This window comes from Felis catus, chromosome C1 (assembly GCF_018350175.1).
Source record: "Felis catus isolate Fca126 chromosome C1, F.catus_Fca126_mat1.0, whole genome shotgun sequence".
Lineage (NCBI taxonomy): Eukaryota > Metazoa > Chordata > Mammalia > Carnivora > Felidae > Felis > Felis catus.
Genome location: NC_058375.1, coordinates 127,326,158 through 127,353,833, shown reverse-complemented (window position 1 = coordinate 127,353,833; position 27,676 = coordinate 127,326,158). Strand labels below are relative to the sequence as shown.

Here is a 27,676-nt window from a genome sequence, read left to right as displayed (position 1 = left end):
AGGTCCTTGATCTATTTTGAGTTAGTTTTTGTACATAGTGTGAGACAGGGGTTCAACTTTATTCTTTTGCATGTGGATATCCAGGTATTTGAACGCCAAGACTATTATTATGCCTTATTGAAATGTTTTGGGACCCTTGTTGAAAATCAGTTGACTATAAATATGAGGGTTTATTTCTAGACTCACAATTATATTTCATAATCTCTATGTCTCTCTTTAGGCCAATACCACACTATCTTGACTACTGTAGTTTTGTAGTAAGTTCTAAAATCAGAAAGTGTGGGGTGCCTGAGTGGCTCAGTCAGTTAAGTGTCCAACTTTACCTCAGGGCATGATCTCACAGGTTTGTGAGTTCTGTGCTGTCAGCACAAAGCCTGTTTCAGATCCTCTGTTCCGCCCCTCCCCAACCCCTTCTTTGCCCCTCCCCTGCTCACATGCATTCTCTCTCTCTCTCTCTCAAAAATAAAAGTAAAAATAAACATTAAAAAAAATAAAATCAGGAAGTATGAGGGCTGCCTGGCTGTCTCAGTCATTTGAGTTTCCAACTCTTGATTTTGACTCAGGTTATGATCTCAGAGTCATGGTATCGAGCCCCACGTTGGAGCTCCACGCTCAATGAAGAACCTGCTTGGGATTCTCCCTCTCTCCCTCTGCCCCTCTCCCTTGCTCACATGCACATGTTCGTTCTCTCTCTCTCTCTCTCTCTCTCTCTCTCTCTCTCTCTCTCTCTCAAAAATAAATAAATAATAAAAATCAGGAAGTGTGAGTCCTCCAACTAATTGTTCTTTTTCAGATTGTTTTGGCTATTCTGGGTGCCTTGAGTTTTAGGATCAAGAATTTTAGGATCAGCTTTGTGAGTTTCTACAAAGAAGCTAGTTGTGACATTAATAGAGATTGCATTAAACTGTAGATCAATTTGAGGTAAATTATCTTTATAACAATATTAAGTCTTCTCATCCATAAACATCGGATGTCTTTCCATTTATTTAGGTTTTAATTTTTTTGAACAGTGTTTTTTAGTCTTCATAAGCTTGTGCTTCTCTTGTTAAGTTTGTTCATAAGTATTTTATTCTTTTTGATGCTATCGTAAATGGAAAACTATTTTCTTATTTTCATTTTTGGGTTGTTCACTATAAGTGTATAGAAATACAATAGACTGGGGGCACCTGGGTGGCGCAGTCGGTTAAGCGTCCGACTTCAGCCAGGTCACGATCTCGCGGTCCGTGAGTTCGAGCCCCGCGTCGGGCTCTGGGCTGATGGCTCAGAGCCTGGAGCCTGTTTCCGATTCTGTGTCTCCCTCTCTCTCTGCCCCTCACCTGTTCATGCTCTGTCTCTCTCTGTCCCAAAAATAAATAAAAACGTTGGAAAAAAAAAAAAATACAATAGACTGTTGATCTCTTATCTTTCAGCCTTGCAAGAACTCATTCTGTTTTAGTAGATTCCCTAGGATTTTGTATCTACAAGCTCATGTTATCTGCAAATAGTGATAGTTGTTCTTCCTTTTAAATCTAGATGCCCTTTTTTCTTTCCCAGTTGCCCTGGCTAGACCTTTCAGTATAATGTTGAATAGATATGGCAAGAGTGAACATCTGTGTCTTGTTCTAGATTTTAGAGAGAAAGCATTCACCTTTGACCAAGTATGATGTTAGCTGTGGGTTTTCAGAGATACCCTTTTTAAGTTGTGGGAAATTCTCTTCTATTTCTAGTTTGTTGAGTTTTTATAATGAAAGGGTATTACATTTTGTCACATGCTTTTTCTGCTTCTGTCAAGATAGTTCTTTATTCTGTTGACATGGCATGTTACTGATTTTAGGTATTAAACCAGCCTTGCATTTTTGGAATAAGTCTCACATCTAGTTTTGTCTTTTTTTGTTTCTTAAGTGCAGAGCCTTCGAATAGATCATTGTTGCCAAAATGTTTACTGTTCATTATTAAAGGCTTCCTTTAAAATGGTGTTTTTGGGGCGCCTGGGTGGCGCAGACGGTTAAGCGTCCGACTTCAGCCAGGTCACGATCTCGCGGTCCGTGAGTTCGAGCCCCGCGTCAGGCTCTGGGCTGATGGCTTGGAGCCTGGAGCCTGTTTCCGATTCTGTGTCTCCCTCTCTCTCTCTGCCCCACCCCCGTTCATGCTCTGTCTCTCTCTTTCCCCAAAATAAAAAAAAAAAACAAAACAAAACAAAAAAAAAAAACGTTGAAATAAAATGGTGTTTTTGTCATGTATGAACTTCATTTTCCAATTTGATAGGAATGGATTTAAATTGATTAAAAAGGCCAAAGGAGATAAGGCATTCTGTTTAGTCTGTGATATATGTCTTTATGAATTGTTTATGCTAATGTCTTTCTCAAATGTTAAGAAATAATGAATTCTTGATTGACATAAACCCTGTCAGGTGACATTTGTAGAAAGGATGCTTTGTAGTATGTATTAATGAATATGATAACCTTGAATAGGCATGTGGAGGAGTTCAGCCCCAGAGCTGTCTACACCAGTGGCAAAGCATCCAGTGCTGCTGGCTTAACAGCAGCTGTTGTGAGAGATGAAGAATCTCATGAATTTGTCATTGAAGCTGGAGCTTTGATGCTGGCCGATAATGTAAGGACATTTTATACTTTTGGATATAAAGAAATCAGAATAGCCCCTACCCTATCATTAAATGCCTGTAAGTTTCTATTAAGAAAATAGCCTTTAAAAAAGCTATTTTTAGGGTGCCTGGGTGGCTCAGTCGGTTGAGGGTCCAACTCTTGATTTCAGCTCACATCATTATCTCACAGTTTGTGGGATCAAGCCCTGCATTGGGCTCTGGGCTGACAGTGTGGAGCCTGCTTGGGATTCTCTTCTCCCTTTCTCTCTCTCTGCCCCTCCCCTCACATGCATGGGCTCTCTCAAAATAAACTTTTAAAAAGCCATTTTTAGTAAATCAGTTTTATTAATCTAGAATTTCATTGATCTTTTCCTCATTAATCACTTTCTGAGCTTCTCTAGAATGTATTGCCTGCCCTGAGCATGTGTGTTTGCTGTGATTAGTAATTCCCAGCATTTTTTCCTTTCCAGACAGTGACATCTCTATGAGTATGTTTGTTGCCTTTTACATGTATTTGACATAGATCTGTTAGATCTATGAAGGCATATAAGGTGTAGATACACATTTGTAATTGCAACTTTACCCTTCATTTCCTCAGCCTAAAATCAGTGCTGAGGGGACCCAGAATATTTGACCTAGAGGTTTACACAAGATTTTGGTGTTGAATAAAAATGCAATAAGTAACTGTAGGGTGTTTTTTTGTTGTTGTTTTTTTAAGTTTATTTATTGAGAGAGAGGAAAAAAACACGAGTTGAGGAGAGGGGCAGAGAGGGAGAAAGAGAGAATCCTAATAGTGTGGAGCCCAGTGTGGGGCTCGAGCTTGAAAAAACGGGAGATTATGACCTACGCCAAAATCAAGACGGACACTCAACCAACTGAGCTTCCCAGGCACCCCAGTGACTATGTTTTTAATCTTGCTCATAGTTTAAAATGGGTCAAAGTATATGATTCCTTCTAACTCTGTAATCTGTTGAACTATCCTACTCTAGGAAAGGAAATTAAGATTGCTTACTTAACTGGGGCACCTGGGTGACTCATTCAGTTGAGTGTCCAACTCTTGACTTCGGGTCAAGTCATGATCCCAGGGTCAGGGGATTGAGCCCCTCTTCAGACTCTGTGCTGAGCATGGAGCCTGCTTAAGATTCTCTCTCTCTCCCTTTGCTCCTCTCCCTGCTCATGTTTTAAAAATTTTGTTTAAAAAAAGTTGCTTACTTACCTATCTTAGAGTTGTTTAGAGAATGGAAAGGTTTCTGGTAACAAACTTAAATTTATACTTGCCATTTCAAGTATATCTTACCATTTCAAGACATCTCAAAGGCAGTTTCTTATGCTAGATTTGTTTGGTTACAAGGGTGTATGTTGTATTGATGAATTTGATAAGATGGATGTGCGGGATCAAGTTGCTATTCACGAAGCTATGGAACAGCAGACCATCTCCATCACTAAAGCAGGAGTGAAGGTATGTGTGTCCACCTCTGTTCTGCTGCATCATGCCTTAGTCTTAAATATTAGTGTAGTTCTAGAGATGTTCACTAGAATAAAATGCATTATTCAACATGAAATGCTGATTGTTGAAATGGGACACATAGCCCTGAGGATTATTAATCCAAATTATAGGCGCTTTTTTAGGGTACTTTGAAAATGTTTTACTATCACAGAAAGTAGAGGAAGTACTGATGAAATTTTTAGCATTTTACTCCTCAAATTTTCCACAAAGCTTCTATTTTCTTTGACAGTGCATGCTTCCAGTTGTAACAAAAATAATCAAACTCAATAGATTATTTAAAAGAAAATAATAAGCATAATATTGTAACCAACATTAGAGAGAAACTAAACTTTGTAAATAAAAGTAATTCATCCAAGTAGGTAAGGAAAATTAAAGTGCTACAGTAAAATATAAATTAAAAGACGAAATCTTCCCCTGCAACTCCTATCACCAGTAAATATTCAGAGTATATATTGAAGTTAAGCTCTTTCAGGAATTTTTCATACATAAATAAGCATAATACATACAGTTTGCTTTGGCTCATTAGCCTTCTATAGAGTGACATTTGGTCATTTTCAGCCTTTGATTACAAGCCATATTGTAGTAAATATCCTTGAACACACATCTTCCTGTACCTAACTGCAAGATAAATTCCTAACAAGAAATTACTGGCTTTAAAGTGTGTGTATGTCATACCACCACCTTATGTGGGAGTGCCTGTTTGCTGTAGATTATCAGACTTTAATTTTGATGATTCAGTAGGTAAAAGATGTCTTACTTAAGGTATTTTGGTTTGCGTTCAGTTTATTATGAGTAAGATTGAGCATTTGTCCTATGTTTCTTAGCCATTCCAAATGTCTTTTTAAACCTGTGACAATGATTTCTTTTGTGGTCAGGCTACTCTGAATGCCAGGACATCCATTTTGGCAGCAGCGAACCCAATCAGTGGACACTATGACAGATCAAAATCGTTGAAACAAAATATAAATTTGTCAGCTCCCATCATGTCCCGATTTGATCTCTTCTTTATACTTGTGGATGAATGTAATGAGGTAACCGTGTGAAGTGTCACTGTGGGCTTCCTTTGTTATTTCCAGTTTGAGTAATTGAAGGAGACTAGGCTGCAGCATGTACTTCTGAACAGCTGGTGCATTTATTTGCACTGACTTTCATTTCTTTCAGAATGCTACAGGGCTGGGCAAAAGGTTTATTGAGCAAATCAAAATAAAGTCATTTGAATTGTTAGTTCCACTTAATTATGTTGAGGAATATGGAGTTTTGTTGTTTTCATTACTATTTTTTTTTTTATTTTTTTTTTCAACGTTTTTTATTTATTTTTGGGACAGAGCGAGACAGAGCATAAACGGGGGAGGGGCAGAGAGCGAGGGAGACACAGAATCGGAAACAGGCTCCAGGCTCTGAGCCATCAGCCCAGAGCCCGACGCGGGGCTCGAACCCACGGACCGTGAGATCGTGACCTGGCTGAAGTTGGACGCTTAACCGACTGCGCCACCCAGGCGCCCCTCATTACTATTTTTTTAATTATCAAGAAATAAAAAAAACTTGACAGCTAACTTCCAGCCACACTCTTTAAGGTTTTTATTAGAATTTTTTGCTGGGGGCCCTGGGTGGCTCAATTGGTTAAGCGTCTAACTCTTGATTTTGGCTCAGGTCATGATCTCATGATTCTGAGTTCAAGCCCCACATCAGGCTCTGTGCTGAGCTTGGAGCCTGCTTGGGATTCTCTCTCCCTCTCTCTCTCTAACCCAATCCTCCCCCTTCCCTGTCTTTACCCTCACTCATAGCTGGTAGTGTCTGATTTTCTTTTTTTTTTTTTTTTTTTTAATTTTTTTTTTAATTTACATCCAAGTTAGTTAGCATATAGTGCAGCAGTGATTTCAAGAGTAGATTCCTTAGTGCCCCTTACCCTTTAGCCCATCCCCCCTCCCACAACCCCTCCAGTAACCCTTAGTTTGTTCTCCATATTTATGAGTCTCTTCTGTTTTGCCCCCCTCCCTGTTTTTATATATTTTTGTTTCCCTTCCCTTACATTCATCTGTTTTGTCTCTTAAAGTCCTCATATGAGTGAAGTCATAGGATTTTTGTCTTTCCCTGACTGACTGATTTCACTTAGCATTATACCCTTCAATTCCATCCACGTAGTTGCAAATGGCAAGATTTCATTCTTTTTGATTGCCAAGTAATACTCCATTGTATATATATACCACATCTTCTTTATCCATTCATCTATTGATGGACATTTGGGCTGTTGCCATATTTTGGCTATTGTTGATAATGCTGCTATAAACATGGGGGTATATGTGTCCCTTCGAAACAGCACACCTGTATCCCTTGAATAAATGCCTAGTAGTGCAATTGCTGGGTTGTAGGGTAGTTCTAGTTTTAGTTTTTTGAGGAACCTACATACTGTTTTCCAGAGTGGCTGCATCAGCTTGCATTCCCAGGGAGTGTCTGATTTTCATATATTTTTGTTTGTGAATGGTTCATTAAGATAGTTTTTGAAGTTTTTTAATTGGAAATAATTTCAAGCTTACAGAAGTTTTAAGAAATAGAATTGTGCATGTAACACCCATGTACCCTTTATGCACTTATTAACTTTTTTTTTTTTTTATATATCTTTGGCTTTTTTTGTGTACCGTATGAGAGTAAATTCCATATTTTTAGTGGTTTTTTTTTCAATGTTAATAACAATCCTGTAATGATTATCTGTTCACAAGCAGCAATATAATATTGTGGCTAAGAGCATGGACTCTGAAGCTAGACTGTTCAAATCATGGCTCCATTACTTACTGTGATGTCAGACAAGGCACTTTACCTCTCTGGGTCTCAATATACATACCTGTAAAATGGAGATAATATTACCAATTAATAAGATTTTTGTGAGGGTTACATGAATTAATGCTTCCAGGCACACTTAGGGCAATAGTGCCTGGCATACACCGGGTACCCTAAAAACTTAATTCTGCTATTGTTATTAAAGTCAGTCAATTCCTTCAGGAATGTTCTTAGAGTAGGGCAAAGGTACGCATTAAACTTCCTAGATTTGAAATGAAACTGTACCAAACTTTGCTCAGAAACTTGGTACCTGTTAATACATGTTTCAGTGGCATAGTAGAGCTTGTTTTTAGCTATAAATTATTAATGCCAGGGATAATCTGAAGTGGATATCGTAACTGATCAAAGTGATTTTCTTCTTTTGAATTAGGTTACAGATTATGCTATTGCCAGACGTATAGTAGACTTGCATTCAAGAATTGAGGATTCAATTGATCGTGTCTATTCCCTGGATGATATCAGGAGGTATCTTCTCTTTGCAAGACAGTTTAAACCCAAGGTAACTAACTCGTCCTTTTGTACTGGAGTATCGCATTTAATAGGGCATAATAGGGTTCTATGGAAATTAACCTATACTTGTTTGTTTTTTTCTTTTTGAGGGTTTTGTTTTGAGAACAGTGTTTCTTCAGAGAGTTAAGAAGAGGGAATTTTCTAAAAATTTTCTTTTGTTGAGTGCTAATAAAAGGATTTTGATGGGGGGGGGGGGTTCGCCTGGGTGGCTCAGTCAGTTAAGCATCCAACTCTTGATCTTGGCTCAGGTCTTGATCTGAGGTTGTGAGTTCAAGCCCTGCATTGGGCTCCACGCTGGTCATTGAGCCTACTTAGAAAGTTGGGGTGGTGGGCGGTGCATGGATTTTTAATGGGTGAAGAATTTTGAATAACCAAATAAAATAGGATGTACTTTTATTTCAGCCATTATTCCTAAGAATCTTTTTTTTAATGTTTTTATTTTATTTTTGAGAGAGAGAAAGACACAGGCTCCGAAGCAGGCTCCAGGCTCTGAGCTGTCAGCACAAGGCCCGACATGGGGCTCAAACTCATGAACTATGAGATCATAACCTGAGCTGAAGTCGGTGCTTAACCTACTGAGCGACCCAGGTGCCCCCTTATTCCTAAGTATCTTAAAATTGTATGAGCTTAAGTCAGTAGTCTACTTGGATCTTTCTTTGAGGAAAAGTTTGGATTCCTTTAGGTCATTGTGATTAATGTGGATTAATATTTTACAGTAATTGATGTTTATTGAGTTGAATCTGTACTAGATCCAGGACATTCATTTTTAAAGTAAATTTTGAAATTTGTTTTGTTTGACATTTTCCTAAAGTAGAATACAAAAAGAAAAAAATTTGATTCTGGATGAGATTTTTACACTATTTTCTGGCTCAACTTTTGGGACTTTACCCAAAGGATTTAGTTATCTGTCACTTCACTGATTATCCATAATATTGAGATTGATTTTCACTGTCGTTAAAAAAGCTTAATGAGGCATTTAAAACCAAGGGTTACTGGATACATATGTGTAAAGAGGCTTTTGTTCTCTAGACTGTGTACTCATCCCTCTGTGACCTTGGCATGCTTCTTTAATAGGCTGAGTTCCTTACTCTGAAAAACTGAGTATTCTTTTAGTATTCTTACTTTGTTGTTATTATTCAACACATTTAAAAGACATTACATCCTTTTCCACTGCTTCAGCTTGCTATGTATCTTAGAAATGGCATTTGCAGGGCACCTGGGTGGCTCATTTAAGCATCCGACTTCGACTAAGGTCATGATCTTGCGGTTTATGGATTTGAGCCCCATGTCGAGCTCTGTGCTGACAGCTCAGAGCCTAGAGCCTGCTTTGGATTCTGTGTCTCCCTCTCTCTGCCCCTCCCCTGCTCACACTCTGTCTGTCTCTCTCTCTCTCAAAAATAAACATTAAAAAAAATAAGAAGAAAAAATGGCATTTGCTTAAATACTAACCCTGTTCTCTTCCTCTTCATAAAATTAGTATATGAAATTCACAGGTGTCCTTAGTTTCTTTTGAAAGGCATTTCAGTATTAACTGTCATTGACTTCAAAGTTTTGACCCTCTCACTTCCCCAAAGTGTCTTTACCTGGAAGGCTCTTAAACTTAAATTTAATGCCACTCCCATCAAGTAGAAAAGCCCTGACTTCAGCGATGTTCTGAAACAGATTTCTAAAGAGTCAGAGGACTTCATTGTGGAACAATATAAACGTCTCCGCCAGAGGGATGGGTCTGGAGTAATCAAGTCTTCGTGGAGGATTACAGTGCGACAACTTGAGAGCATGATCCGTCTCTCTGAAGCAATGGCTCGAATGCACTGCTGTGATGAGGTATCAAAGTCACTTTAACATAATGGGAGGAAAGAGATATTGATTTATTGGTTTATAAGCATGTTTTTATCTTTGATATACTGTTGAGTGCTCATAAGATACGCAGTGCTGGGATTTCTCTCTTGAAGAAGGTTGCTGTGAAGTATTTATTGAATTTAGTTTGATTAATATAATGAAATAATCATCTCCCAGGTTATGGAGTACATATAGAGGTGAGTTACCATTAATAGGTAGATGATCCTCCTGAAGTATTGTCAGAAAGTCAGTAGTAGCCTAAAGCTACAACATCTCATCAAAATAAGGGTGAGTACAATGCAGTGTTATTTTGAGAGACACCACATTCACATAACTTTTATTAAGTACATTGCTGTAACTGTTCTATTTTATTAATTATTGTTAAGCTCTTACTGTACCTAATTTATAAATTAAACTTTATCAGACGTATGTATGAATAAGAAAAACAGTATATGTAAGATTAAGTACTATCTATGGTTTATGCATCCCCTGGGGTCTTGGAACATAATCCCTGAGAATAAGGGGGATGCTGTGTACCACATTTTGTTTATCCATTGATCCATCAATGGGCATTTGGGTTGCTTCCACCTCTTGGCTGTTGTGATTAATGCTGTGGTGAACATGGGTATTCTCTGTGTTTTGAATATTAATCCCTTATCAAATTTATAATGTGCAGATAAGTTCTCCCATTCTGTAGATTGCCTTTTTTACTCTGTTGATTGTTTCCCTTGATGCTCAGAAGTTTTTGAATGGGATATCATTTCATTTGTCAGTGTACCCCTTTGTTGCCTGTGGTTTTGACACTATTATCAAATCCAGTGTCCTGAGGCTTTTTTCCTGTGTTTTCTTACATAATGTTTTATAGTTTTAGGTCTTCAAACTATTTTGAGTTAATTTTGTATGTGATGTCAGGCAGGGGTCTAACTTCATTCTTTATCATAAAAGATATCCAGTTTGCCCAGTAACATTTGTTGAAGATACTATCCATTCCCCAAGGTATGGGCTTGGCACCTTTGTCAAAGATTATTTGATCACAGAAGTGAGGGTTTAATGATAACCTTAAAGATCTAAGGATTACTTTGTATAAATGTAGTCCTAGAATATGTTCCCCCTTGTGTCTGTTTTTTTCATACAGAATTAAAACTATAAAATATCATCTGAGTTTTATGTAATACTAGTTTTTCCATTTTTGTGCTGTGTAATATTCTGTCAATAAATCACAATGACTCACCCATTCTTCCGTTAATGGGCATTTGGATAGTTTCCAGTTTGGGTTCTTATGATACATGTCTTTTGGTCTGTATGGCATATATGTGTGTGTACATTTCTGTTCACTAGAAGTAGAATTTCGGGTCAGAGGTTAGACGTGTGTTCAGATCAGTAAAGACTGCCAAAATGGTTTTCCTTTAGTGGTTGTATCAATTTATATTCCCACCAGCAGTGAATGAAAGTTGTTCTACATTATTTCCAATACCATATATTGTTGGTCCTTTTAAGCCATTCTGGTGAACTTACGGTGTTATCACGTATTTTATGTGTGTGTGAGAGAGGGAGAGTGTGAGAAAAATTAAAATGCCACTGTGATTTGGTAAGGAGAGAATCTGTTTGGTATATCAAGAAGACTGACTTTCTGATTTACTTCATCTTGATTGGTTTAGGTCCAGCCTAAACATGTGAAGGAAGCTTTCAGGTTACTGAATAAGTCAATCATCCGTGTAGAAACACCTGATGTCAACCTAGATCAAGAAGAAGAGGCCCAGATGGAGGTAGATGAGGGCCCAGATGGCATCAATGGTGAGATACTTGTTCATTTACTGTTCTGGAGTTAAGAACTAGAATGTTCTCTGAGATATTATGATAAAAGTGCACTTGTTGATGGTTTTGAAGTCTGTATAGCAAAAGGGAAAAAATGGATATTGAATTGTACTAACTGTTTACAAGGTAAAATACAATTAAATAATTCATATAGAATATCTATGCGTGAAAGATTGAAAGAAAATACACCAAAATGGTGACAGTGAACTTAATTCCCTGGCCTGATTTATTGTTATTTTGCTTTTGAAGTAAAAACATGTTCCTGACTACATTAAAACAGACAAATACTGGGGCGTCAGTTAAGCATCCGACTCTTGATTTTTGGCTCAGGTTATGATCTCATGGTTTGTGAGTTTGAGCCCCACGTCAGACTCTGTGCTGACAGTGCAGAGACTGCTTGGGATTCTTTCTCTCTCCCTGTCTCTGTTTCTCCATTTGTGCTCTCGCTCTCTCAAAATAAATAAACTTTAAAAAAACCAAAAAACAGACAAATAACAGATTTTCACATTTTGTGTATAATATTGCAAATGAACTTTAAAAAAAATTTTTTTAATGTTTATTTAGTTTTGAGAGAGAGCGCGAGTTGGGGAAGGACACAGAGAGAGGGAGACACAAAATCCGAAATAGGCTCCAGGCTCTGAGCTGTCTGCACAGAGCCTGGCACAGGGCTCAAACTCATGGACCACGAGCTCATGACCTGAGCTGTAGTCAGACACTTAACCAACTGAGCCACCCAGTGCCCCCCCAACCCCGTTTTTTTTTTTTTTTTTTTTCAATGTTTATTTTTGAGTGAAAGAGTGCAAGTAGGGGAAAGACAGAGAGGGAGACACCGAATTTGAAGCAGCAAATGAACTTTTAGATCAGGGAATCTTATCTTCATAACTGCCATCCTTCCCATTCCTTCCAAATTAGTTTCTGTTTTCACTATTAGCATTTACAAATTTGTTTCTAATTTATTTGTAAAATGACTAAATACTGAGTGTAACTATATGCTTGTGTAGAAGTTAGTATTAAAATAGAAGTAGTATACTTATATAAACATTTGATGGGGGAGTGTTGGAGGCACAAAAACAAGATTCAGATGGTTGATATTTCACTTAGGTCATGTTGACAGCCCTGCTCCTGTGAATGGAATCAATGGCCACAGTGAAGACATAAACCAAGATTTTGTTCCTAAAGCCTCCTTAAGGCTGGGCTTCTCTGAGTACTGCCGAATCTCTAACCTTATTGTGCTTCACCTCAGAAAGATGGAGGAAGGTAAGGCTTTACCTAGTATGGCCACATGCTTAGTCATTCATATAAGTTTTATTTGTATAAGCCACTTCTAACTGCTAAAGACTGTTTTGTCGGAAGAGATCATAAATTGTTATAGAGGCTCACTTTGGCAAAGAAAATCTATCAGTAATCTGACAGTCGACCTTTCACCCACAAGTTCATTGTCAGACAAAAGTCATTTTTTAATGTCCTTCACCTATTTTAATATTTTTGAGAATCAGAAGTTAGGATCTGATAATATATAAAGAAGCACTTAAATGTTTTTACAGATGCAAAATCACTGTTCCTAACAATGGCTTTACTTCAAATGGATGACTCTAGGTTATTTATTTTTGTAGGCAAGTAATTGAACTGAAAAGACCATATTGGCACATATTCTATACCTAAAAATGAAGTAAAATCCTCATTTCTCTGTATATAAAGTGTGATATCTGGACACTAGTATCCTGCCTATCTTAATTAACTGCTTTACTATGCTATTCCACCATGCCTGTAGTTGGCATAGAAAATGATGAAATCAAGGTGTTGAACTTAAACTTTAATTTGCTGGTTAGCAATCAGATAATTCTTATTTAAAAGTCCAAAAATGCTGGCTTCTGGACACTCTCATCACAGTGTCCTGTCTGTGGAAGGAAGAGAACAGTGAGGTTGTCTTAGCTTACTAAAGATTTGAATCCTGTAGTTTTTGCCCCGTGGGAGTTGTAGACCAGTGGGAAGGAGGAGAGAAGGCAGTAAAGAGGCCAGTATGACAGGTTTTAGCCCTCCCACCCTCTTCTCACATAAAAACTTTTGGGAGCTCACATGTTCTTGTGTTCACATTGTATTTCATTTGTCTTTTTCTCATGTAGTCAAATTTTAAACATGGCAAACCATTAATGGAGCAAAGATAATGGTTAGCGCCCAGGCACTGTATGCATTCCACAGATAAATTCTGCTAGATCTTCTTTTCCTTAGAAAAAAAATACTGTTCACCTAGTAGTAATGAATTCTCAGTCTTCAAGTGGACAGCTGTTCTCTAGTCCAGCACAGAGAATACAACTTTAAGCCAAGAAGGTCACTTACCGAGAACATTTAGACCAACCACTGAAGTTTCAGTACACCCATAATAAAACTTTTCAAAGCCATTGTCAGTAAAGCTAGAATTTTCCTATTTTTCATTTTTCATTTTATTAACAGTAGCTAGAACCAAGACTAAGAGTTTTCTCTTATTAATACTTTGCTTCTGTGATAGTTACGCTATTATCCAGGTTCCATCTTTTCTTGTGAATTTGGACTTCTGCTTTGGACTCTGACAAAGTAGATAATCATTCAGTATAGATAGACCTTGCTGAAATAAGTTGATAATTTTTTATTTTGAGTGAATGCCCTTGGATTTCACTTCTTGGTTCAGCTGTGTAAAATCTTCCTTATTCCAAAGAGGAAAAGTTATGTTTAAGAAGTTTTGCTTGCTGTTGCTAATTTATGCTGTCAATTACTATTGGCAAACGTTCTCATAGAAGGTGAAGGAAACAGCTTCATACTTTGAAATATTAATAGCTTCAAGAAACTTGTTTCTTATAATCTCTATTTTATTAGATTTTTTTCCTCAGGATAAAGTGAGGCATACTTTAATACAAGTAATATGACAGGTTATTTCAGGCTTACACTGGAACATTGCAAACCTTATTTTAGCAGGTATTCTTTCTGACAGGTTGATGGTTATCTAATCTGTACATTATCTTGTGTATGCAAACCCCAAGGATTGGCAATACAATTTGCTAGAAGGAAAATTTAATCCTTTTGAAATGTATTTTTTGTTGCAGAAGAGGATGAGTCTGCATTAAAGAGGAGTGAGCTTGTTAACTGGTATTTGAAGGAAATCGAATCAGAAATAGATTCTGAAGAGGAACTTATAAATAAAAAGAGAATTATAGAGAAAGTCATCCATCGACTCACCCACTATGTACGTACATATCTACTCTTGTTTATTAATGAGGGAGGGAGTCCATGCTTCATACCTGCAGGTTCATAGATGTTCATTTATTTTGAATCATTGGGATCTAGTTAAAATTATGAGTTGTGGGGGGCCAGGGTGGCTTAGTTGGTTAAGTGCCTGACTTAGGCTCGGGTCATGATACTGCAATTCGTGGGTTCGAGCTCTGCGTAGGGCTCTGTGCTGACAGCTCAGAGCCTGGAGCCTGCTTCAGATTCTGTGTCTCCCTTTCTCTCTGGCCCTCCCCTGCTCATGGTCTGTCTCTCTCTCTCAAAAATAAAAAAAAACATTGAAAGGAGAAAAAGAATTATGAGTTGTAAAAAAGAGAGAATTTACAGCAGTTAATTGACTTACTTCCTCTGCTGGAATCAGCAGAACCTAAGTTAAATCTGGGAAGGTAGGGTTAGGGTCTTACTATCAAACTATTTTTAATCTTTGTTTTCCACTCCACTCCCTTTACCATAAACCTGCAAGCATTCTGACCTCTATTGCCTGTTTTCTATATTTCCTCTTCCCCACATCCTCACCTCCCCCATCACCCAGCTTACAGTCTATGGTCTGTCCCAATGATCACTATTTTCTCACACTTTAAACTATAATTTCTCTGTTCTACTTGATTGGCAAAACCCCAGCCTTGGTTAAATCTAAATCTTTTTACTGTGCCATATCCAAGCAGTTAAAAGTATCTGGAGAAAGGCATACAACCACGTGCCATGTCCTACTTTAAGTTCATGCCACTAATCTCAAGTGGACTCTTCTTTTTTCTTTTCTTTTCTTTTCCTTTTTTTTTTTTTTTTTTTTTTTTTTTTTTACCATATACACAGAGTTTTATTCAGGGTAACTTAATGACAAGGGGAGTCACGTGGACGATGATCCAGGTGCTAAGCAGATACCCTTTGTAAAGTCTAGAACTTAATCCACAGATTTTATAAAGCAAGGAGGTGCGGGGATATGCAGAGGTCACTGTGATGAGGTCAAAGGGTTTAACATTTAACACACTCGTTGCCCCATCTGTGTGCCACAGGAGAGGGAGGGGAAGAAACTATGTTACCTCTACTAGTTATCTAGCCATTATAGGAAAGATAAGAACAAGCTTTACTGCATTCTGGGCAGGGCGTACATAAACCTCCAAGGGGCCTGGAACATACAGCCCTGAGGGAGGCCATTTTGAGGAAATGAATAAAATGGAGGTTTCACTTGAGTAACTCAGTTTAATCCAATGGTTCTCAATTTTAGCATGCACCAGAATCATCTGAAAAACTTACTAAAACGCAGATCACTGGAACCACTCCCAGAATTTGTAATTTAGTAGGTCTGGGATAGAGACCAAAAATTTATTTTGTTTTGTTTTGTTTTGTTTATTTATTTACACCAAATTAGTTAGCATATAATACAACAATGATTTCAGGAGTAGATTCCTTAACGCTCCTTACCCATTTAGCCCATCCCCCACTCCCACAACCCCTCCAGTAACGTTTGTTCTCCATATTTGTGAGTCATTTTGTCCCCCTCCCTGTTTTTATATTATTTTTCTTTCCCTTCCCTTACGTTCATCTGTTGTAAATGACAAGATTTCATTCTTTTCGATCGCCGAGTAATACTCCATTGTATGTATATACATCTTCTTTATCCATTCATCCATCAATGGACATTTGGGCTCTTTCCATACTTTGGCTATTGTTGATAGTGCTGCTATAAACATGGGGGTGCATGTGTCCCTTCAAAACAGCACACCTGTATCCCGTGGACAAATACCTAGTAGTGCATTTGCTGGGTCATAGGGTAGTTCTATTTTTAGTTTTTTGAGGAACCGTCATACTGTTTTCCAGAGTGGCTGCACCAGCTTGCATTCCCATCAAGTGGATTCTTCTTTACTGATCCTACCTACCTCATAGTGGCACTGCCCAGTGCTATGACTTCTTCCAGTCTCTAACAGGATCATTACAGGCATGCCTCCTCCCTACTCACATCAGTTGGTCATTCTCTATATTTGGCCTATTGGTCTGTCACTGTTGATTGCTCCTTCTGAGTCACCATATTTTCCTGGGTCTTCTCCTATCTCTTTGGTTATTTCCTCTTAGTCTCTTTTCCTGAGTCTTGTCACTTTTTAAATGGAGTGCTGTACTCAATCCTCAGACCTCTTTTGTATTTACATTGATTACCTAAGTGATCTCATTTGGTTCTATGAATTTAAATCCATCCACTGATGTCTCCCAGATTCAGCTGTCACCTCTCCTCTAAACTCCAGATGTCGGTAACCAGCTGCCTACTTGTGAACTATAGGCAGCTCATGCTTAATGTGTGCAAAACAGTTCTGTCCCCCACCCCCCCCAGTGTTCCCATTTACTCAGTTGTTCTAAGCCAAACACGTTAGAATCATCCATGATGCCAGTTTTCCCTCATAGCCTCTCCTTTAAGCAGCAAATCCTGTGAGCCCTGCCTTCAGTGTATATATTCTGTGTTCTATTCTCACCGCCTTCACATTTACTCAAGCTACTATGCCTGAACTTTCACAGGAGCCTCCTAACTGTCCCCCTTTGTACTAGTGTCTGTCCAGCAGCCAGACAGATCTTTTAACAAATCAAAACGTTTTCATGCCCTACCTTCCAGTTCTTCCTTCACATTTACAATAAAATCCAGTCTCCATAACATGGCCTGCAGAACCTCTACAACCAAACCCCTCCTTAGGTGTATACCTCTTCACCTTCTTGCATAGGACTCTCTTCATGTTGCTACTCAGTGATACTGGTCTTGTCACTATTCCAGAGACACACCAAACATGAGGACCTTCGCAGTTGTCCTTTGTCTCTTTACCTAGGTTCCCTCTTTCATTCTGGTGTCTGCTCAAATGTTACCTTCTCAAAGAGGTGGTTCTTGCCTAACCTGTCAAAATAAGAGCCTCCTGGAGCACCTGGGTGGCTCAGTCAGTTAAGTATCCGACTTCAGCTCAGGTCATGATCTCACAGTTCGTGGGTTCAAGCTTCACGTCAGGCTCTGCACTATCAGCACTTCAGATCTTCTTTCTCCCTCTCTCTCCCTCCTGTCCCCCTCCACTCCTTCTAAAATAAATAAACATTAAAAAAAATAATAATAAGAGCCTCCTTCTTGCTATCACTCCCTAACCCTGCTTTTTGTTACTTCATAGTGCTTGTCATTGCCTGGCACTAGGTTTTCAGTTTGACTTACTAGAGTGCAAGCACCAGGAGACCAGGGACTTTGTTTTATTGATCATTCTACCTCCAAGACCTGTAGTGGTGCCTGGCACATAGATCAAATATTTGATGAGTGATTGAATTTTTATGTTTAAGTGGCAGATTCAATTGCCCTGTAGCTCACTTTACAGTGTTCACTCTATAAATATTATGAGTGTCACATTATCAGGATTGTATCATCTGAAAAACCCTTTACTTGTGTGATTAGGTGGTATAATATCTATGAAAATCTGAATTGGGGTGGTAAACATTCAGTTGTCTTTCTAGTGCTGGGCAGTGTGTTTGCACCAGGCCAGCCCTTCCCTTCCTAATGCCTTCTGGGATCAGTGTAAGATAAATTGACCCACACCACAAGTCTACTTTGGGACATTTGGTAAAATTAGCTGATCTAAACTGGAGCTACCTTTTTAAGTTTGACATCACCTGAGCTAGCTAGCTCATTTACAAAAGACTAGAGAAATTACACTGTGCTGATCAAGTGTTCTTCCTGTAAGGGCTTGTTAGTACATAAAGTGAGATCTTAAAAGTGTCCAGTCCCTCTTGATGGCAGTAGTGCTCATACTATAGGACATTTCTACCTTCTTAAGATCAAATACTATTTCCTGAGTTCTATATGGGCTTGGCTAGGAGTTCCTCTCATTTGTGGGTATTTTAGATCAACTTACAGGTACATTTAAGCTATGTGGCATGTTCTACTTTTTTTTATTAGCTCAGAGTGAAAATTTTTCCATGTTAATTATCTTTAGATTATACCTCTAACTGAATTATGAACGGGTGGTATATGAAAGAGTTAGTGGCTAGTAACTAAAAATTTATACTAAATGAAATTAGAACACTTATCAGAGTGATAAACAGAATGATAACCATATTTATCAGGATTTTACACAATTGCATAACCTTAAAATTCATGTATTTTGTCTTTTTTGAAATCATATTTACAAGACGTAGTATGCCAGGAAACCTTACTAAAATCACAACGTTGAGCTTGCCTATGTATTTTGTAATTTTTCAAAAGAGATTTATGTTATAAAAGATCTGTATCCTAATGGGAAAGGGGTGTAGCAAAACTTGGTAAAGATTTTAAGGAATAGTCCTTTCTCTGAGAGTTTATGAAGGAGAAATGGAAGAAAATGCTAGTTGCAAATACTCAGAAGGGTCAAATTATGTGGATGGGGCATTTTTACACTACTGCTGGAGACCTCAGGACAAATCTTTGTGTTTCACAGGATCATGTTCTGATTGAGCTCACCCAAGCTGGACTGAAAGGCTCTACAGAAGGAAGTGAGAGCTATGAAGAGGATCCCTACTTAGTAGTTAACCCTAATTATTTGCTTGAAGATTAAGATATTGAAAATAACCAGAAAAACTGGCCCCTACCTTCCGGCCTAGAGTCTGGATGTAGCTCTACTAGCAAGAGAAATGTTTCTGGGAACAAGGCTTCAGGAAGATTTATTTTGAGGAATAAGAACCTAGTTGGTGGTCCTGTATGTCACGTTCCTGTAATATGCTTTTATATTAACACAAGCTTTAGCACATTGTTTAGCGTGCTTGTCTAAATGAAGTTGGAACCCAATGATGTGTGCTTTCTGTAACTGAGGACTTGTTTTCATGTATAGAAAAAGGTCTGTTATTTTTATGGTATATAGTATCTTACTGGAGAGGTAACTTTTTACAATTGCCAACTACTGCTTTTCTTTGTCAAAATAAAATAATGTGTTCTGCAGTTGTCCATTTTTATTTCCACCCTACTCTAATTATTGCTTTCATCTGCATTCGACCCTTGAACAACATGGAGGTTGGGGGCACCAGTTCCCCCATGCAGTCAAAAATCTGTATATAACTTTTGGCTTCCCCAAAACTTAACCACTAACATTGCCTACTGTTGACTGGAAGCCTTACTGATAATATACAGTTGATTAACACATATTTTGTATGTTATATGTATTATATACTGTATTCTTAATACCTTTTTCTTAATTTTTTCAGTATTTCTAGACTACAAGATTTGTCTACAAGTTTTTTGAAATTTCTTGCAGATCTCTGTAAATTTTTCCAATATATTTATTGGAAAAATCCACGTATAAATGTACCCACACAGTTCAAACTTGATTTATGGGGGCGCAGCTATGCTTGTTAACATGAGTCTTGTTCCCACTTTGCTTACTGTGGGGCAGGTGGTGGAAGTGTGTGGCATTATAAGCTTCTAGGATTAGGTTCCTATGAGGAGTCCTTATTAGAATTCATATAAAGGCTAAGGGGCTTTGGAAATTACCTTCCAAGATTAATTCCAATTCTGTTTTGTTTTTTAAGATAGCACAATAAACTTTATAAACGTCTTCATCATCAGTATGTTCATGATGTAGCAGTTTCTGCTGTACCTTTTAACAACAGTTGGGCATTTGGGGGCCTTTAGGGTCAGGGAATGTTTGTATTTTGTATGTGAGTTCATTAATAATAACTTCACTGTCCAATGGCTTGAAAACAATAGGGTGAAGAGGACTGGAAATGAATAAAGAAGTGCACAGTTATCACTTCTCGGCCTTTTGGCTAAGATTAAGTGAAGAAGTTGCATAATTAGCAGATGCAGACTGTAAATTCCTCTGTCAAAAGTATGTTTCTAATTAATGAGGGTAGGTGAAGCTATTGGGAAGAGGAAACCTCAGGGTACAGGATCTCAAACTCCCTGTTGAGGCAGTTAGGAGATGCTAGTGTAAGGCACAAATAGGACATTCAGTAATAGGCGATAGGAAGAATATTCTAGTGAAAACCCAGGAGACAGCAAGCCCCTCTGCACTGACTCCCAACATGATAAAATGGGATGGAGAGGACCTGAAAGAAATAGCCTGACAGGAATTTGAACTTTAATTTTATCAATATTTACCCAGAGGGAAATTCGAAGCCTAGGAAAGAGGAGTTCTTTTTTGGTTAATCTGCTCTCCTCTTCCCAATTTTGCCATTTGAGTAGGGGCTTCAGAGCAAGGTGAGGGAGGGCCTTACTGCAAATGAAGTCCTAAGTTTTTGCATATCTGAATAAGTGTGTTTATATTTCCACACATTCCACATGCCCTTTTCTTCTACATGTTACTTGTCAGGGAGGTGATGAAGTGTCTAATGGATGATGGAGCATGTATAAGATCCTTATGAAGAAAATTAGACAAGTGTTTAGTAAGTGGATAGATGTAACATGTTTCTGAATGGGAAGACTTGAATGTTGTCATTTGTTAGCTTATCTATAAACAATGTGTTTTCCACAAAATTCCAACAGATGTCCATCAATAAGGAAATGACTACATAAGTTGTGGTACAACTATATTGTAGGATATACAAACAAAACTAAACCTGTATGTTTGAAATGGAAATATCTATAGGACACATGGAGAAGAAAATGTGCAAATACAGCTATAGGAATACCTAAATATATAAAGACAGTATTAACATCCCTACAGGGAGAAATAGAAGTACAATAATAGTAGGAGACTTCAGTACCTATTGTGATCAATGAATAGATAATCCAGACAAAATATCAATAAGGAAACAATGACTTTACGATATCTTTAAGTATATTTATTTTGAGAGAGAGGATATGAGCAGGGGAGGGGCAGAGAATCCCAAGCAGGTCTCTGCGCTATCAACACAGAGCCCAATGCAGGGCTCAATCTCACAAATTGTGAGATCATGTCCTGAGCCAAAATTAAGAGTCTGATGCTTTGCAAACTGAGCCACCCAGGCACCCCAGGAAGCATTGACTATAACATTAGAGCAAATGGACGTACCAAGCATATACAGGACAGGACATTCTATCTAAAAGTAACAGAACACATTCTTAAGCACACAGGGAACATTCTCCAGGGTAGATCATATGTTACACCACAAAATAAGTCTTAATAAATTTGAGATTGAAATAAGTATCTTTTCCGACCATAATATGGTGTGAAACTAGAAATCAGTTACAAAAGAGAACTGGGAAATCAACAAGTATATGGAGATTGCTACCAAACAACTAGTTTCAAAGAAGAAATAAATTCTAAAGTATCTTGAGACAAATGAAAACGGGAATACAACATACAAAAATTTATGGGATGCAGCAAAAGCAGGCTTTTTTTTTTTTTTAATGTTTATTTTTGAACAAGAGCATGAGCAGGAGAGGGGCAGAGAGAGGGAGACAGATCCCAAGCAGGCTCCACACTGTCAGTTTAGACCCCTACGTGGAACTTGAACTCATGAACTGTGAGATCATGACCTGAGCCAAAAACAGGGGTCCAGTGCTTAACCAACTGAGCCACCCAAGCACCCCAGCAAAAGCAGTTCTTGGAGGGAACTTTTTAAGTTTTATTTATATAAGTAATCTCTACACCCAATGTGGGGCTTGAACTCATGACCCCGAAATCAAAAGTGGCCCATACTTCCAGTTGAGCCAGCCAGGTGCTCCCTAAGAGGGAACTTTAAAGGGATAAATAGCTACATTAAGAAACAAACATCTCAGGAAAAACAAGCTAACTTTAGGGGCGCCTGGGTGGCTCAATAGTTTAAGTGTCTGACTCTTGATTTGGGCCCAAGTCGTGATCTCACGGTTAGTGAGTTTGAGCTTCACATAGGGCTCCACGCTGACAGTGTGGAGCCTGCTTGGGATTCTTTCTCCCTCGCTGCTCACACGTGCTCTCTCAAAAAACAAAAAAAGGAAAACCTAACTTTACATCTCAAAGAACTAGAAAAGAACAAAGGTTAGTAGAAGGAAGAAAATAACAGAGGACATAAAATAAAGACTAAAATGACAATAGAAAAAAAGCTCAAAGAAGCAGAGCTGGTTTTTTGAAAAGAAAAAAATGGCAAACCTTTAACTAGACTCACCAAGAAAAAAAGAGGACTTCAAATCCAAAGGAAAGAGGTGACGTTACCACAGACACCACAGAAATACAAAGCATCATAAGAGACTACTATGAGCAATTGTACACAAGTAGAACAACCTAGAAGAAATAAATTCCTAGAAATATACAACTTACCAAGACTGAGTCATAAAGAAAAAGTCTGAACAGACCAATTACTAGTAAGGGATCTGAATCAATAATCAAAAACCTCCCAAAAAACAAAAGTCCAGGATTAAATGGCTTCAAGGATGAATTCTACCAACCATTTAAAGAAGATTAATACCAACTCTCCAATTCTTCCAAAAAATAGAAGAGGAGGGAACACTTATAAACTTGTTTTATAAGGCCAGCGTTAACCTAATACCAATATCAGACAAAGTCACTAAAAGAAAAAATTATAGGCCAATGTCTCTTATGAACATTGATATGAAAATCTTTAATAATTCAACAATACATTAAAAGGATCATACACCATGATCAACTGGGATTTGTTCCAGGGATGCAAGGATAGTTCAACATCTGCAAATCAATGTGATATACCACATTAACAAAATGAAGGACAAAAATCATATGATCACCTCAGTAGATGTAGAAAAAAAAAACATTTGACAAAATTCAACATCCATTTATGACTAAAACCCAACAAAAGTGGGTACAAAGGGAACATACCTCAACAAATAGAGACCATATACAGCAAGCCCACAGATAACATCATACTCAAATGGTGAGAAGCTGGAAGCTTTTCCTCTAATGTCAGCAACAAGACAAGAATGTATACTTTCACCATTTTTATTCAACAACAGTATTAGAAGCTTTGGCCAGAGCAATTACTCAAGAAAAAGAAACAAAAGGCATCCAAATCAGAAAGAAAAGTATAAAACTGTCACTATTCGCAGATGATATATCATATATAGAAAACTAAAGACTCCACCAAAAAACTGTTGGAAGGAATCCACAAATGCAGCAAACTTGCAGGATACAAAATCAATATACAAAAATGTGTTGCATTTCTATACACTAATAATGAGCTATCAGAAAGAGAAATTAAGAAAACAATCTACTTACAATTGTATCAAATGCAATACCTAGATTAAAATACCTAGGGAATAAATATAATCAGGGATGTGTACACTGACAACCATAAGACACTGATGAAGTAAATTGAAGAAGATACAAATAAATGGGAAGACATTCCACGCTCATGAATTGGAAGAATTAACATTGTTAAAATGTCCATACTACCCAAAGCAATCTATGGATTTAATGTAATCCCTATCAAAATTCCAATGGTATTTTCCATAGAAATAGAACGAACAATTCTAAAATGTGTGTGCAACCACAAAAGGCCCTGAATAGCTAAAGCAATCTTGAGGGAAAAACAAAGCCCAATGTATCACACTCCCTGATTTCAGACTATATTATAAAGCTGTAGCAAGCAAAATAGTATGGCATTGGTATAAAAACAGACACATAGATCAATGGAACAAAATAGCCCAGAAATAAACCACACATATATGGTATAACATGAATAGCTAACTACCCCCTTTAAGCAGAAAAATGAAAAATTGACAAGGAGATAATATTTTCATTTTTCAAAGTGTCAAAAATGTGAAGTTTTATGACAGGTATTAGCAAAACACAGATTTAGGCACACCTCTAAACTTTAGGTAGGATTTAAATTTGATGAAGCCTATTTTGGATAACTATTTGGGTTTCAATCAAAATTCTAAATAGTAGTATAACACTGAGTCAGGAACTTAATTTCCAAGACTCTGTCTTAAAGAAATGGTCATATGTGTAGACAAAGATTCATTTACAACACATTACAATTAAGAACCAACCAGTACTCAATATATGAGAGGTTCAATTAGGGTACATCCTTATGGGGAGTACTATGCATCTGTTAAAAAGAAGCAGGTCTATATTTTCCGATATAGACAGAACTCTGAGAACTGTTAAGTGGAAAAAAGAAATCTGAGGAACAATACATAAGGTATAATCCCATATATGTTAAATTATGTTTAAAATGTTATACACTTATGTATGTTGGCATTTGTGTATATGTAGCGTTCGTTGAGTTGCACTGTTACAAACACACTGAAGAATGATCTCTTCTAATTCTCACAATTTATCTACTCATCATTGTTACCAATGAGGAAACAGAGGCACAGAGAAATTAAGTAACTTTCACAAAATTTAAACCTGCATAACCATTCAGCTACATAAAAAAAGAAAACTGGAAGGAAACACAGTGTTTAGAGTGCTTATCCAAGGAAGGTGAGGGGACTTGGGGAAGAGGAATTTGCAGGTTTGTCTTTTACATTTTTACATTTGAATCTTTTACACAATGTGTTCATCATTTACTTATATATTTTTAAGGGGGAAAAAGGTTTGGCAAGGGATGCAATCTTTGTTCTGTTATGTAAATGAGTTTTTTGTGTGTAAACAAATTTTAAAATAATTTGTAATTAATAAAAAAAACACGGGGAACTTTTTCCTTCAGACACTTTCCAGGTTCATCTGCTTAAATTGTGCGAAATGTTTGAGGTCTTTGTGTTATCTCTTATGGTCTTTAAATTTTTGATATTACACTGGTAAGCCATGTACTGATTTCATTATCACAGATAACGCAGTTAAATATTAACTGTTAATAATCAATTAGCATTTTACAACCTGGCTGTTGTTATAAAGTAACGATTCCATGTACTTCCTAACAGGTCCTTGAAAATGGAGCTGGCCTGGAATTCAGTCTTTATTGTCCTCCTGAGCTTTTCGTGCTGGGGATTAGATTGGGAATCTGATAGAAAATTCATTTCAGCTGCTGGTCCTCTCACCAATGACTTGCTATACAACCTGAGTGATCCACTGGGAAACCAGCGTTCTAATTTTGCAGCAGAGGACAGAAGCATTTATGTTTGTCGCCAACCACTGCCCGCTTTCCTGCCGAAGTTCTTTAATAGTGTTCGTGCCAGTAAGATCACCCATTACAAAGTATTTCTTCCATGGGCACAACTTCTCCCAACAGGAAGCTCCAAGAACCCAGACAGCAAAACAGTGCAGTGCTACCGGCAACTCCTTGAGACTCTCAAGACCGCACAGCTTCAGCCCCTGGTCGTTCTGCATCACCAGACCCTTCCTGCCAGCACCGTCCAGAGAAGAGAAGTCTTTGCTGATCTCTTTGCGGACTATGCCACATTCGCCTTCCACTCCTTTGGGGACCTGGTTAAGATCTGGTTCACGTTTAGTGACTTGGAGGAGGTGATAAAAGAGTTTCCACACCAGGAATCAAGACCTTCACATCTCCAGACCCTCACTGATGCCCACAGAAAAGCCTATGAGATTTACCATGAAAAATATGCTTCTCAAGGTAAGTACACACAACCCTGATGGCTGACCCACCTTCTCCCTTCCTCCTTAAAGCAGGACTTGGCATTTCTTCCTCTTCAGTAGTCTTGTCTTTTGTATTCATTGGTGAGAAATTAATACTGTATTGAAGATACTCCCGTGGAGAGAAGCAGGGGTGGTTTATATTGCATAGTTCCAGCATTTCCTTTGAAAAATGTCTTTTAAGCACCCCTTCTCCAGTCTCGAGTCTGTGAGAGTATCTTTCTGTCCTTCCTACTCCATTCCTACCTCCCTGCCTCTCCAAGGCTTCAGGATTGCCAGTCTTCCCTCAGTCTCCCCCTTTTCTCATGCAAAGCAAGTTATGCATTCTAGCTGAAGTTTACATTCCAGCAGAGAAGACAACTACAAAGATAAAATAACGATATACTGATTGGTAGTGAGGAGAGAGTAATTGCAATTGTTCATATTCCTGCTTCATAAGTAATTGAGGTTCTGATTCAGTAGGTTTAGGCAGGATGAGTACATTTGTGATTTTAATAAATTCCTAGGCGAATCTGAGGTATACCAATTTTAAGAACCAGTTTTGGATTATATATGCTTTCTGTTTTTTATTATATACTCTATGTATATTTGTATACATAGTATATAACATAATGCATACTTGTATATTCTACTTTTTAAACTTTAGATATTTTATGAGTACATTCTCATTTTATTAAAAATAAATATAAAATCCACCTATGAACGGATCATAGAGTTTTAAATATTTCTCTCACTTATATATGTCATATATATATGTTTAATTTTCACATTACAAAGTACATTGCAATGAACATTCCTATATATAAATCTTTGTCTACCTTCCATTCAATAAATTCTTTCTGATTCTTAGAATTGAAATCACTTGTTCAAAAAATGTGCATTATTTAAGACTTTAAAGCATGTTGCTAAATTATTTTCCAGAAACACTGTAACAGCGTATACCAACAGTTATAAAACTTTTCTGACCCTACTCAGCCTGTCTTCAATGATATAATCATTTTGTTATTGGTAATGTGACAGCTGAAAACTGTTATCTCCTTATATGCCTCACTGGCACGTATTTGATTATAGAGAGATTAAACATTTTTCTATGTCAAAAATGAAAGCAGGGCAAGGGAAGAAAGAGTATGAGTGTGGAGGCAGCTGGTTCAGATAGGGGTGTCAGGAATACTGTCCTCAGGGAAGCCAAGGGAGGGAGCAAGCAAATGGATTAGAAAAGAGGATTCCAGGAAGAGGTTAAAGCCCCTGCATGGAGACAGAGAGAAGCCACAGTCAGTTTAGCGAGCTCTTGGTAGAGGGTAGGAGATGAGGAGAGGCTGAATTTGAAACTGCATTCTTTGGAAAGTCCGTCTTGGGGGCAAGTGAGCACGTAAATATTTGTTGGCTGTAATTCTACTGAAGAAGTGCTGGGTGAATGAACTTTGAAAGAAGGCAAGACTGAACTTGGTCCATCTCAAACAAAGGAAAATCTATCTTGTTTTGAGGACAGACTCCCTAGAATTATTTTGATTATAAAGTAGATATACATGTTTATTAAAATGTCTGTAGATTCCATTCTTAAGTTTCATCAGGTTACTAAACACTTTCTTTTTTGAGCTCATATTTTCCTTTTCTGCTCATTCCTCCCATCCTTCATTTTGTGTTTCATCAATATCACTAGATTATCTACCCCAATATAATGCAGGACACAAAGTAAATTATTTTTTCAGTCTCTTTCTTATTCCAAAAGGTGGTTTTCCTTCTTTCTCTCTTTCTCTTATTTTCCACTCCTTTTTTAGTCCAATCCCATAGCCTTATTGTTCTTTTTCAAATATATCACCTAATATACACAAAACAGTTGTATAACATGAGTTGGTTAAAAGCAAAATAGTATAAAAA

At 37.6% G+C, this 27,676-nt stretch overlaps 2 protein-coding genes across 2 annotated transcripts in view; both read left to right on the top strand.

Moving 5' to 3' along the window:
• The window catches only part of MCM6 (minichromosome maintenance complex component 6), a 39,594-nt gene extending 20,325 nt beyond the window's left edge, over positions 1-19,269 (top strand). Inside the window, exons 9-17 of the mRNA XM_003990734.5 lie at positions 2,451-2,592; positions 3,933-4,040; positions 4,964-5,119; positions 7,294-7,422; positions 9,096-9,257; positions 10,931-11,066; positions 12,189-12,344; positions 14,165-14,304; positions 18,773-19,269. Coding sequence (XP_003990783.1) covers positions 2,451-2,592; positions 3,933-4,040; positions 4,964-5,119; positions 7,294-7,422; positions 9,096-9,257; positions 10,931-11,066; positions 12,189-12,344; positions 14,165-14,304; positions 18,773-18,889 — 1,246 coding nt within the window. The 3' untranslated portion in view covers positions 18,890-19,269. The remainder of the gene's footprint in view (positions 1-2,450; positions 2,593-3,932; positions 4,041-4,963; positions 5,120-7,293; positions 7,423-9,095; positions 9,258-10,930; positions 11,067-12,188; positions 12,345-14,164; positions 14,305-18,772) is intronic.
• A 5,854-nt stretch (positions 19,270-25,123) lies between these two features.
• LCT (lactase) overlaps positions 25,124-27,676 on the top strand; it is a 50,453-nt gene continuing 47,900 nt past the window's right edge. Inside the window, exon 1 of the mRNA XM_003990733.4 lies at positions 25,124-25,778. Within this exon, the coding sequence (XP_003990782.3) occupies positions 25,139-25,778 (640 nt within the window). The 5' untranslated portion in view covers positions 25,124-25,138. The remainder of the gene's footprint in view (positions 25,779-27,676) is intronic.